Below are 14,315 nucleotides of genomic sequence, written 5' to 3'. Positions count from 1 at the left end.
GTACGTGAACCCTGAGACAAAAGAACAATCAAAGATGTGGGCACATTCAAATTCGCCTACCAAACCAAGAAAAGCCTCGCAAGATTTTTCTGCCAGAAAACTGATGGCAACGGTGTTTTGGGATGCCAAAGGGGTGTTGTTGGTTGAATTCATGGAACGTGGTACGACCATTAATCAAGACGTGTACTGTGAAACAATAAAAAAGTTACGACGGGCTATACAGAACAAACGCCGTGGTATGCTGACTTCCGGTATCGTTTTTTTGCACGATAACGCCCGTCCTCACTCTGCTCGCAGAACAACGGCCCTTCTTGAGTCCTTCAAGTGGGACGTTATCAACCATCCACCTTACAGCCCAGACCTGGCGCCAAGTGATTATCACCTCTTCATGCATTTGAAGAAATGGCTCGGGTCACAGCGGTTTGATGACGACGAAGAGCTCAAAGATGCGGTCACAGGCTGGCTCCAGGCACAAGCGGGTGATTTTTATGCAGAAGGAATTTCAAAGCTTGTGAAGAGATACGATAAGTGCCTCAATCGCTATGGAGACTATGTAGAAAAATAGTGCAAAGATGTAGTTGTAAGATGTATATATTAAAATATTTTTATTTAACTTGGTGTATTTTTTTAAATCAACCGGAGGTTACTTTCTGAACGGCCCTAGTAATATGAACAACAGTGGAGACAGGCTGCAGCCTTGTCTTACCCCTGAAACTACTCTGAACCATGAACTCAATTTACCGTCAACTCTAACTGCTGCCTGACTATCCATGTAAAGACCTTTAATTGCTTGCAAAAGTTTGCCTCCTATTCCATAATCTTGTAGAACAGACAATAACTTCCTCCTAGGAACCCGGTCATATGCCTTTTCTAGATCTATAAAGCATAGATACAATTCCCTGTTCCACTTGTAACACTTCTCCATTATTTGCCGTAAGCTAAAGATCTGGTCCTGACAACCTCTAAGAGGCCTAAACCCACACTGATTTTCATCCAATTGGTCCTCAACTAATACTCGCACTTTCCTTTCAACAATACCCGAGAAGATTTTACCCACAACGCTGATTAAAGAGATACCTCTGTAGTTGTTACAATCTTTTCTGTTTCCATGTTTAAAGATTGGTGTGATTACTGCTTTTGTCCAGTCTGATGGAACCTGTCCCAACTCCCAGGCCATTTCAATTATCCTGTGTAGCCATTTAAGACCTGACATTCCACTGTATTTGATGAGTTCCGACTTAATTTCATCCATCCCAGCCGCTTTATTGCACTGCAATCTATTGACCATTTTTTCCACTTCCTCAAATGTGATCCTATTTCCATCAACCAAAGAACTTAAAAAAGAAATGTGTGACAGAACAGGCTTATGCTAAACTAAAGTAGTGCTCGAAACTATTTTGACAACACATTAACTGGATTAATTAAGAACAAATATGAAACATGAAAATCAGTAATTTATTTCATTGACAGATATTCAATGTTCTACAGAACAGTGACCAATTAGCCCTTGTTTGCAACATAATAGTGTGTAATTTTTTTTAATGAGAACAATGGTGGTGCAGAAGTATTTTGACATTGTTGAAAAAAACACTTTTTAACACATAATTATCATCTACTGTAATAAGAAAATCGATATTTAGTGGGATATCCCTTGGCTTTTATGACAACCTCACACCCTGCCAGCGTCGAGGTGACCGACTTTTGAAAACGATCAATTGGAATTTTATTCCACTCATTTCTGAGAGCTTAAAAAAATAGCATCTTTGTTCGAATAATTTTTTATTCTTATTCTGCAATCCAACTCCTCCCACAGATGTTCTATAGGATTCAAATCTGGACTGACTTGGCCAATCCAAACCCTTGACTTTTTTGCATTTAAAAAAATCACTACTGTACCTGGACTTGTGCTCGAGATTGTTATCTTGTTGAAAACACCACCCAGCTGGCATGTGGTGTTTAGCGTATGGTAGCATTTGAGTCTTCAATACTTTTTTGTAAATGAACTGATCCGTATTACCTTCAATTCGAACTAATGGTCCAACTTCAGAGTGTGAAAAACCATCCCCAAACCATCGTACTGCCACCTCCATATTTGACCATGGGAATTTGCTACCTAAAGTCATGTCTTTTATTTTCAGGACATCGAACATTAAATTAAATTTGCTCTCATCACTCCACAGAATTTTAGACCAGTCTAAACTTGACCATGATCTGTGACATTTTCCTAATGCAAGTTGGGCCTTCCTGTTTTTCATAGATACTAAAGGATTTTTTGTTGGTTTTCATCCATGTACTCCAAAGAGTTTCAAGCATCATTTGACGGTGGAAATATGAATGTCAACATTATACATTTTTTTTATTAACTTTGTATCACTACAGCTGACTTGCAAACATCACTTGTTGATAACTTTTTTACGATATGACCGATTTTAGGAGACTTTTTTCGGATGTCCACTTCAAGGCTTGTTTTTGGCAGCCTTCCATTTATTATAAGGTTTTTTCCCTGTACTAACAAGCTGACAAGACACTTTAAAAATAAGAACAACTTCGGTTTGTCTCAGACCTCCTTTAGTGCACTTATTGCAGCATTTCTAAAGTCACTGGAATATTCCTTATGTTTCAGCATATTGAAATAATCACTGTAAGTAGATATCAGTGAACTAAGAAGCAAGTAAAGTCCACAAATTTTGGGGGAAAACTTTATGTCAAAATACCTTTGAGCTCACTGAAAGTCACATTTGTCCGCAGTGCAAAGTGTAAACAAACAAGTTGCAACCTGTTACCTTCATATAATCGCAGTTATACTGCTCTCCACTATACTCAAGACACTGTCCAATAGTGTTTTATTTTACGAGAAATAATAACGAATTTTAAATTGTAAAAATACTTTTAAGCGCTCTGTATATGGTGGCGAGGGGCGGAAGGGGTGGGGTGGGGGGAGAGGGGAGAGAAAGGGAGGGGGAGAGGGGAGAGAAAGGGAGGGGAAGAGGGGGTAGGGGGACAAAGGGAGGGGGTAGGGGGGGAGGGGGAGAGAGGGAGAGAGAGAGAGAGAGAGAGAGGAGCTCTCTCCTTTGAAATACATACATGATATTCTCAGCATGTTTAATTTAAAGAGCACAAGGACAGCTTAAACATAGGGCTGAAAATACCAACTGGACCTTTGACCAGAATGCTCATGCATAAAACAGATCTTCAACCTGAAACAGCCCAATGATTTGCATATTTGTCTCCTAAAATGGGCAAAGACTGCACCCAAAAACAGTGAGTCTCATAAAGCAAACACTCAGAGACCCAAAGTCCAAAATAAAATTCATGAGGGAACTATCAGGGCCCTCTGAAAGGAAAACTGGAGTTCGCCAACGAGATGGACAGTTGCCACTCCTCTTCAATTATAACTTAAACTCATTAGGGAGTGGGAAAAAGAATTAAAAAACCACAACCAACGGAAGCTTACCCAACTTGGACAAACAGAAGACAACATTAAGATCTCTCACTTAGCTTTCACAGACTTTTCAGCAATACTGGTGGACAGTGAAAGCACAGCAATCAAAATGATAAAAGTCTTCAAAGAATGAGCTGAAAAAGTGGGCCAAACAAATCTCTTTTGTCATAAATAAATAAATAAATTTCAGAAACACCCCATCTCCCTCCGAAGGCCACAGTAACAGAACTCCCCCTTTTTTTTTCTTCCAAATCAAGCACTGGAATATATGATATATATCACAAAATTAAAGAATATACCATGGAACCAACAACTTGAAAACTCCTCAAAAAATCCACATAGATACAGTGGAAGTAGAAGACAAAATGTGCATAGTCAAAAGAAATTGTTGGGTTGTACAGTTAGAGAATTAGATGAAAATCAACAACCCAGATCTAAGTGGACTCAAGAAATAAAAACACATCACACAGACACAGTTAGAGCTATGTGGAAGATTAGAAAAAACAAATCTGCACTGTGTGATCCAAAATGGTTCATGTTGTGTATTGCGGTCGGAAGTAAAAAGTACTAACAGTCAATTTGAACACACTTTAATATAATTAAAGAAAAATGCCTTCTTGGCATACACTAAGTGTTAAACTCATGAACAAACAGAAAAAACCTCCACTACTCCTACAGTGGCAAACCAGATAAGGAAACAAGACAATAGAAGAAATATTGACCAAAATCTACTCTACCAAAATACAAAATACAGTGTGCTACTACAATACTACGGCGAGTGAATACAATGCTAGGGCCTGTGTAAGTACTGGCTAGAGTTGTTCCTAGCAGTTGGTAAACACTGCCGGTTTGACGGTCTAGGTGTACTTATAAAGCCAGGTCGGTGGAGTGCTACATCAGTCATATGAGTTCAGATTGGTGGAACACTGCCACATGTTGTCTGGCGAAGTAGTTCCCTGTTTATTTGGAAAGTTTGTTATTGTTTCTGTCCGCTGGCAATGTTTCTCTCCGTGCACTTGAAAGGGGGTCAGGAACCCATCTAGCGTTTCATTTCTGCGGACCCTCTAAAAATAAAGGACTGATACGACATTTAGGGAAAAAAAGTGCACAGTACCACAATTGTCCTTAAGAGTAGGGGCGTCCAGGTTGATGTCCACGGGTTTGTGGCTGGCAGGGGCAGGCGGCAGCAATGCAGCAAGGGCAGCTGGCGGTGGAGACAGCAGCTTAGGCGGAGACAGAAGTGGAGGTTCTGCCGCAGGGCGATTGTCGATAGGCACTGGCAGCTCCCCTGGGGCATTGTGGTCCACCAGACGGGGGCGGAGCTGGTTTAGGTGCCGGCAGGCGGCAGAACTGTTGCCCCACCAGAGAGACGTCATTGCCCAGCTGCAGAGCTCGGTGATAACCACAGGTGCCCACCATGCCCGTGGATGAGAGAAGGCCGATGCCCATACCTCCTGCCTGATGCGCAAAGGAGTAAATCGGCATGCGGTCGGGAGGATGAGAAGCCTCAGGAACCAGTACGGATAAGGGAGAATGGAACGGTTGACCGTGAATTGACCGTGAAGTATCTCCACTGGACTTTTACCAGCTGGAGGAGTGGTGTGGTATGTAGCCAAGAGAAGAAGCACTACCTCCTCCAGCGGGTGATGGCTCCGCAGCTTATCGAACAGGTCTTGAACGTCTGCACAAATTGTTCTGCCCAGCTGTTTGATGCAGGGTGAAATGGGGTGGTATGGATTACGGAAATTCCATTGGCGGTACAGAGTTGCTAAAACTCAGTCTAAGTAAACTGTGGACTCTTATCTGTAACAATCATTTCGGAGAGTCCCTCAACAGCAAAAAGGAACTGGAGAATTTTGATAGTCTCAGCAGAAGTGGCTTTAATCATGCGGGAGACATAAGGGCATCCCGACCCGGAGTTGATCAGCATGAGCCAGTGGGAACCATGAAATGGCATTGCAAAATCCAAATGGAGATGTTCCCTTGGAGCAGCTGTATCCGGCCACGATAAATACTGGTACGTGGGTGCTGCCTGATGTGTTTGGCATGTGGTGCAGGCTGACACGAGGTAGGCAATGTCTTTATCCATTCCACGCCAATGAAGATGACGGCGGGTCAGGTGTTTGGTGAGGCCAATGCCCCAATGGCCAGCATGGAGAATGTCGGACATTGCGGCACAACGCATGCGGCATTACCACCCGAGGAACGTCAGAATCACTATGGAAAAGGATGACGCCACTGTGGAAAAAGAGACAGTGCCGATGATCTCAAAAAAATACTCGACCTCTGCATTTTGGACGCTATGACAGCTGGTCGGCCAACCCCCAGCGATTTGGCAGTGGAGAGCTTGCAGTGTCTGATACTGAGCAGCAGCTTGCCGGACCATATCGGCATCCAACAGAAGCGCTTCCAGAGCTGTGTCCACGTCCAGTTTCACATGGAAAAAAACCAAGGGGGAAGCGTCAAACTTACAGTCCGCCCCAGGAGGAAGCCGGGACAGAAAATTGGCAGTTGCATGCCATTCAGAGGTGCAATAGACAGTATCGAAGTTGAACGTCGCCAGGAAGAGCATCCAATGCTGGAGGCAGCATGCTGTCCAGGTGGGCAGTGCAGCACCCAGATGAAACAAAGAAACCAAAGTTTTGTGATTGGTCTGCAGTGTGAAATGATGACCATATACGAAATCTTAGAATCTTGTCGGGGCAAAAACCAGCACCAAAGCTTCATTTTCAATTTCCCTATATTTGATTTGAGTGACGGTCAATTGTTTGAATGTCAAAACCACCAGCCTCTCAATGCCGTCGACCACTTGCTAGAGGACTGCACCCAAGCCATTGTCCGAGGCATCGGCGGCAACAATGAGTGGCACGGAAGGATTTTAAGTGGCCGGGCAAGGATGGCGGGAGAGAGCTGTGTGAAAGCCTGCTCACACGCTGTGCTCCAAACCCAATGCGCACCCTTGCACAATAATCAGGTCAGGGGCGCCGAAATCTCGGTGGTGTGGGGTATAAAATGGCAATAATAGTTGATTTGACCGAGAATGGATTGCAGTTGCTTCACAATGGTCAGAGGAGAATGTTTTGAATCACCTCGACATACTCCTTAGAGGCGTGTAAGCCTCGGGAATCAATCGTGAACCCAAAATAGCTGACCTCTCGTGCAAAAATGTCACACTTTCCTTTCTGGCAACGCAGGTTAGCCTCAGCAAAAACCTGAAACAGCCGATCCAGCTTGCCCGCGAGGTCCATCCCGGATGAGTCACCAATGATGACATTGTCCAGATAAGTGGCCGCCCCAGGCACCCGGCTTGTAAGGTATTACAAAGCCACAAGGGGTATTTATGACTAGGATCTGCTTGATTCCTCCTCCAACGGCAGCTGAAAATAAGAAATAAGCATCGCGCAAATCAATTTTGGCGAAAATGGTCAAGCCTGCAAGACGTGCCAGTATGTCATCCACCGAAGGGGACAGGATAGGCATCGATGACGGACAGAGAATTTACCATGACCTTAATATCGCCATAGATGCGTAAAGTGCCGTTCGGCTTCTCGACTATCATGATAGGCATCGCCCAGCGACTGTGCACGATGGCAGAAAGGATACTTTCATCTTTTAAGCGGCAAAGTTCCACCTGAAGCCTGTCTCTGAGAGCAAAGGGGACTGGGTGGGCCTTAAAAAAATTTAAAAAATGAGAAACAGCAGAGGGAAGAAGCTGAACATGCATGGTGAAACCCTTCACCCCTGCTGTGGAGGATGAGAACAACGTTTCATATTTGCAGAGCAACGGGGCGAGGAGGGTATCCAATGAGGGAATCTATACTGCGTCCTGCACTGATAACCGCAGACGACCAAAAATGTTCATACCCAGAAAGTTAGTAGCACCGGGGTATCCAACCACCAAAAACTGAGTGGTGAAGGAACGACCGTTGTAAGATATTTGTGTGGAAAAAACGCTGTTGACTGATATAGAGTGAATATTGAAACTGCATAAGGCACGAGTGTATGGGAATAAAGCTGGCGAGCCCAAGCATCGGTATGTGGTACAGTCCACAATAGAAACGGATGATGCCGTGTCAGTTTGGAAGACCAGCAGAATACGCGCTACCTGCAGGGTAAAGAGAAAACAGGCACCCAATTGGGGAATGATGGAGAATACTTGACCATCAATGGAATGCGGGGTGTTCAGGTCCTGAGGTTATGATTCAAGACGAGCCTGTGCATCCTCCGGAAGCGTGGCACCCAAGCGATGTTTCTGCGAAGCCTGACACACCATGGCGATATGGCCCACTCATGGCGATATGGCCCACTCGGCTCCAAGCCGTTCATCTTGCTTGCTGGTGGGGGCACTCCAACCATTGGTGAGTCTGGAAACAGTCTGGACAGGAGGGAAGCTGCGTGAAAGACTTCCTCTCACGGGATGGACCAACGGATTGACGAGACTCCTGCGTGGCGCTAGGCAACTGGAAGGCTGCAAAAACAGCTGAATCAAGATGCAGTGGTTATAGCTGGTGGGACTGTTCAAACCCACGAATGATAGGCAGACAGGTGTCAAGGTACGTGTCCTGTAACTTCAAAATATCAGCCCGAAGACTCTCGTCTGGTGCGTGAAACACCGCCATATTGCAAATCAACGAATAGGCATAAGACTGCTTGCAGGCAACGTTGGTGCACCAGAATTTACAATCACCAGAGAGACACTGGAGTGATGTAATCCATTCCTGAAAAGTCTGACCTGGTGACTTGCAACAAGAGAAGAAACTTTGATGGGCAGAGGTGACGTGTATTTGTGCGTCAAAGTACTAAAAAAGGCAGCCCTTAATATGGATAAATGAGAGATCGCGAGGGGACTGCTCAGGGTTCAATTAAACCTGTGGACTGACTGTTGCTAAAAAGAAAGCCTGACTTTAATTTTTGTTGTGGATCCCATGTGCCAGTAAGTGTTGTTCCAACCATTCTACACAATTTGACCCCAGTTCAACAGACCTATGGAAAGCCGGAAACGTTGGTGGAGCCATGTGAAAAGTTGTGACACAACTGATATTGGCGACGAGGATAAAACTTTCATTTTCGAACAGAATGGCCTCCTCAGAGGCACTGCAGTTGGCACCACACTTTAATATAATTAAAGAAAAACGCCTTCTTGGCATACACTAAGTGTTAAATGCAAGAACAAACAGAAAAAACCTCCACAACTCTTGTGGTGGCAAACCAGATAAGGAAACAAGACAATGGAAGAAATACTGACCAAAATCTACTCTACCAAAATACAAAATACAGTGTGCTACTACAACGCTGGGGCGAGTGAATACAATGCTAGGGCCGGCATAAGAACTGGCCAGAGCTGTTGCTAGCAGTTGGTAAACACTGCCAGCCTAAGTGTGCTTATAAAAACAGGTTGGTGGTGTGCTACATCAGTCATATGAATTCTGATTGGTGGAACACTGGCACATGTTGTCTGGTGAATTAGTTCCAAGTTTATTTGTAAAGTCTGTTATTGTTTCTGTCTGCTGGCAATGTTTCTCTCCGCACTTCTGAAAGGGGGTCAGCAACCCATCTTTTGTGTCGGTTCTGTGGGTCCTCTAACAATAAGGGGCCACTACGACAGTTCATAAGCAAGTAGTAATAGTAGTAGTAGTAGTAACGCTAATGACAGGACCAAAAGAAACTATATTCTAAGAAACATAGCAAATTATTTTACCTATATTGGAAGGCACAAAAAGATGGTAACATTTGGAACGTGCATTTGTTAAACTTCTCTTCAAACATCTGTTAAAATTTTGAACAGTTTTTCACTGATGTACCTTCAGAATTAGTAGCTGCAATCTCCTTCCAATACTTTTCATTCATCTGACGAAACATATCAGGGATATCGTAACAATAGCTTGTGCCTGCACTCTGTGCAGTGAATCTCTTTTGCTGCAGATAGTCCTTTGTGACATACGGCGTGGAAATTGCTAAGCCATGCATTGGCCCTTGTTTTTCACCATATGACTCAAATTTTATCTAGAAAAAGGAAAACAAGAAATAACTAATCAGTTTGTATAGTTACATTGGCAGCAACAGAATCTTTCAACTTCTCCTGTGAACAAATGTGAAATTTCTAAGATATTAGAATATTTTAGCTGCATAGTAAGTAACAAGAAAGCCATAAAAATCAGATATACTAGTGATATAAAGACACAGCAATTTTTACATTGTTTACACAACTTGGAACTTACAGAAATGTTTTTAAGATACTTACAACACCTGTTTTAGGGTCTGTGACTTCTCGATATAACCAGAGATCCAATGAATAACCACTGTCATTTGCTAAGCAAAGTCGCACACTTGTTGTAGGTGAATTTGGTGTCTGACGAATTAACATTTTAAGCTCAGCCTGCAGTACTCGCAGCTTCCAAAGACGGGGACCATAACGCTTCACCATATCTGTTACAGCCTCCTCAATCTGCGATGTCAACAAAATGTTAGAACACTTGCTAAGTTTCTAAAATATTGAAAAATTTTATTGCAAGAGGGAAACCGGCACTATCATTAACTCAAAGATGTTTCAGTATTATTATTTCCAGGCAAATAATCCAATTTTGGGACCAGTCCTAAAATTACCTCATAATGCATTCTTTTGAGAGAAGGGTTCTCTTTTAAGAACTTTTTTAATTATGTTTAATAGCAAGAAACTGTATATTATTGTTCTACCAATGAAATCTTATCAACAACTAAACAAATATGATATACAATTCTGTGTATTATCATTTACCTTAACAGGATCCATGATGACAGTAGGTACAAAATTGAGGAATATATGGTTGCAGTCTGTTCGTCGCGAATCTGGATGGGAGAAGGCAACCTCCAGCTCATCCATAGCCTCCAACAGAACACGTTCTGCTTCATTTTGTAAATACTCGAAAGATGCTTCCTTTGTGATGAGATCTGAATGTCTAATGATGCAGCGAATGAAAAAGCGATAATCTGTCACCTCTTGCCCTTTAGCCACCTGCCAAAACAGGAAAATTATATTGCAATAGTACAATGCAAATGTAATGACATTTTAAAACATATGTCTTTATTGAGACAAGTAGCTGTAACAGAATGAGATCTCTTATTGTTTTCATAAAAAAAAGATGAATTATAATCTCAATAAAGAAAATTTAAAGATGTGGGCCACAACAAATATAGTTAACTCTAAACCTACATAAATAATTAAGAGATTTACAAAAGTTAGCTGACTCCTTTGTTGCTTCTTAGTAGACCACCATAATGATAAATGAAAAGCACTATATAGTGTATGTTTTACAGGTTTAATTTATTCAGGTTAACCAGTTTTCGGCTTACAAGTCCATCATCATACTTTAAATGACTGTACTGTTCAAAGAAGTTACAGTGTTTTTAAATAACATTAGAAAAGATGTTACTCATCTAAACTGAGGCACAAAGACATGGTACATGTCATCTTCGACATTGTGGTGGTAATGCAGTTTAAGAAATGTAAAGTTGAACAATAAATAAATATAAAGAGTAAAATTTCTTACTATATGAAGAACACCACAGCCCCATATATTTTCAGTAGCAAAGATAGCAGAGAGATAGCAACTAGTCACTCTTATTCCTCAATTTTCCTATATTTATTCATTTCTTTTTGTTTTATTGTGATTGCCTATGTACTCCATATATTCTGTTACCATTTTTAATTTTTTTGTTTTACTTGATTTCTTCATCACTTTCCATGTGTAAAACCTCTTTAAGTAGTCTTGTCAAGTATACATTTTATTTTGTTGGTTTTGTACATATAGCGTACATTGTTATACAGGCACTGTTTTTTGAGTTTAGTGTTAATGTTTTTCCTGGTTTGCCACCTTATTTATGGTTCCTTTTAAATTATGTTATTGGCACACTGTAAAAGTCGACTTTTATTGTGCGTTTCTTCCTTGATCTAGATGAGTTAACATCTTTTGCAGTGTTGTTTACAAACACCGTAACTCCTAAACGTCTGAAGATGGCCTTGTTATCTGAAAACCAGTTAACTTGAATAAATTAATCGTGTACAACAAATGCAACAGAGTGTTTTTCATTTATTACATTCATGAAACTTTGTGTACATGTTTACAATTATTTGAGCTTCAGGAACATAACTTTCTTGCACCAAAACAGTGGTACTACTGAAACAGTACGAAACAGAACAGTGAGAGAATTCTGTTCAAATTCAGGATGGAGAAAACAAAGAGCAGAACTCATATTCAATAATTTTGTGTAAGTTTCTGATTAACTTAATTGGTTCTTACTGCAGCCTTCCTGTTTCCTAGTGTAGATTTCCCTTGGGTGCATTCATACAGCTTATCAACTGGCTGAAAAATACGCTGTCTGCTCATCAGTCATATTTTCATTTCTACGAAATGTATGTTTGGTTGTCTACATTAATGTAAATTTTACTTAACACTGAGGGTGGGGAGCACCAAAATAGTACAAATTACTCTTGTAGTAACTCTTACTTCTTCAGCCTGGACTACTTCTGTAATAATGTACTCCTTTAGTAACTTTTGGAGAGCACAATTTCTATTTACTTCTTTATTGTAACTAAAGTAGTAACGCCTTTTAACTAAAGAAATAAGTCATTTCTGCACACTGCTGGCATGTGCAGTACGTTCCCTCTCAGAAAATAATGATTGCCGGCAGACGTTATTGCATCACCTTTTGCGTAATTTATGTTCATTGCTATAATTTTAGAAGGTAGAAATGATTATTAAATTGAATTATTAAAATTTGAAAATCTAAATGCCAATGTACTAATTAATGGCAAGATCTATAAATTATGAAAAAGAAACGTGCTATTAATGGATGAATCTATTGTTAACCCTGCCATCTACAGCTACCAACGTCTGTTGTTGGTTGGTGACACATGTTAATTTAAGTGCCAGTTTGAGATACACAAACTAGCAGCAGTAGCCAAGAAACGTTCAAAAAAACATACCAGAAAATGAAAAAGATCAGTTTGCTTAAATAAAGAAAAAGTAAATAACTACTATTGAATCTAAAAGGCGATGCAACATGCTAAAAAGGATAGAAGTAGTTCAACAGAATTTCCTTTTATTCTTTGATATATTTTCTTAGTTCTGTGGCATGGACACACACAGTGGCTTTAAGACAATTAAACTGTTTATCACACTATTAAAAGCTCTTCCAGCTGTAGTAGGGTGGATATTAACGAGATTCCCTGTAAGTACCTGTGCGAAAGATTCACAGTCCACAAAGAAGTTGCAGCCTACGAGACAAAGCGTGGCTCCTGTCAGAATTATGCAGCAGTAACGACTCCAGTATACCAAGCAGAACTCAAAAGATTCCTTAAGAAACCTAAACCGCTATTTGAAATCACAGCCGCTATACATCACAAATGGGTCTCTTCCATCCATTACAATCCTCGCACATTCTTGGGATGTTCATCTCTTGCTCCATCTCCATTTATACTTTGTACTCTAGGTAATCGACAGAATTCAACATTGCACCTTACTCTCTTACTTTATTCCTACTACTGCCTAGTAGTAGTACTTTTTGGTCTTATTTCCTCCTTAATTTGCTAACATAGTAGCGAACTCTCCAATGGTGTTCACCACCAGTGAAGTAGTAAATAAATTTACTTCGGAAGTAAATGAAAAATTTACTCCTTTAGTTCAGTACTATCGACTGGAAGTTGCCAATTTCCTTCTCTCCTAGTAATTTACTATTTTAGTTCCACTTACTCCTGGTCAGTGCTCACCCCCCTGAAGCTATCAGCTTGCTTACAACTTCTGCTTTTCATATTTTAGTACAACATGTACATAAACAACCATCTTTTGGTGAATAACAACAACAACGAAGTTACCATCAACTTCAGTAATAAAGAAAGTATTGATTTTTTACCTTTGCCTTTCCAAGATACAGATGCATCCTTTGATTTGATGTAGGAAGGGCTTCCAAGTCATAGGTACGCATTCTGTTGAGTTCTAATTGGAACGCCATGGCGGGCTCTAAATGTCGATAAATGCGATCTTCTGAATAGTTATCACGATACCGGTAAGTGAAGAACTTAGGAAACTGGCGCCTGAAAAGATAGAATTCAGTGAATTAAATGATACGGTTTCATCAACTTAAAAGCTGTTATTTTGATCACTATTAATAATAAACTAATAACAGTAGTCATAACAAATGCCAAATATGCTGCCACAATGATCACTGATCTTGCTAAATATGGCTACTACAAAAACTGCACAGTGTTTGGCATTTTACATTATGAAATTCTAGCAGAAAATTATTTGTAATGACAACATTTATTTTAGTTGAACAGCAAGCATACCTACATTAATATTTTTGAAAAAACTACTGAAAAATTATTTTACTTTAAACACAAACCTGTCCCTTTTCTGAGGTCAACAAATGAATTCTAAAATTCTGTCCACGACTCATTTGTACCATTTTCTACAAACGAGGCAAGTCCAATAAGAAATGCAACACTTTTTTTTTCTCGCCAATTTCAGCAACAGAATGCAGAATTTGTCGTGGAACATCGTGGAATACTCATGCTTCATCCCCTGCAGTTTCATCAAATTCTGACAGGTGGTGGCGCTAGTTGTAACCTTCAAAATGGCATCTGTAACGGAGTTTCTTTGCCAGAAAACCAGTGCAGAAAGTCCATGGAAACGTGGTGGTGAACAAAAGTATGTTGAGTCATTAGGCCAGTCACCTGTCTTCTTCACAAACAGGTCACACGAACCTTGTCTAACCTCCCACATGTCAGAATTTGAGGTGACTGATGAACCACCACCAAACTCATCACTGCACTACTGGACATCCCTGATGGTAATGCCGGCACTCTCATTACCAGTCGAGTTACTCACACGAGCGCGCC

At 40.9% G+C, this 14,315-nt stretch overlaps 1 protein-coding gene across 3 annotated transcripts in view; it reads right to left on the bottom strand.

Moving 5' to 3' along the window:
* Window positions 1-14,315, bottom strand: part of LOC126203465 (acetyl-CoA carboxylase) — a 440,754-nt gene that overhangs the window by 56,929 nt on the left and 369,510 nt on the right. For all 3 annotated transcript variants that reach the window (XM_049937783.1, XM_049937782.1, XM_049937781.1), the window contains 4 exons: window positions 13,331-13,511; window positions 10,197-10,433; window positions 9,684-9,887; window positions 9,244-9,445 (listed from right to left, as the gene is read on the bottom strand). In XM_049937783.1, coding sequence (XP_049793740.1) covers window positions 9,244-9,445; window positions 9,684-9,887; window positions 10,197-10,433; window positions 13,331-13,511 — 824 coding nt within the window. The remainder of the gene's footprint in view (window positions 1-9,243; window positions 9,446-9,683; window positions 9,888-10,196; window positions 10,434-13,330; window positions 13,512-14,315) is intronic.

Source organism: Schistocerca nitens, chromosome 9, assembly GCF_023898315.1.
Source record: "Schistocerca nitens isolate TAMUIC-IGC-003100 chromosome 9, iqSchNite1.1, whole genome shotgun sequence".
Taxonomy (NCBI): Eukaryota; Metazoa; Arthropoda; class Insecta; order Orthoptera; family Acrididae; genus Schistocerca; species Schistocerca nitens.
Note: the sequence above shows the minus strand (reverse complement) of the source record. Positions and strands in the feature narration are given on the sequence as shown.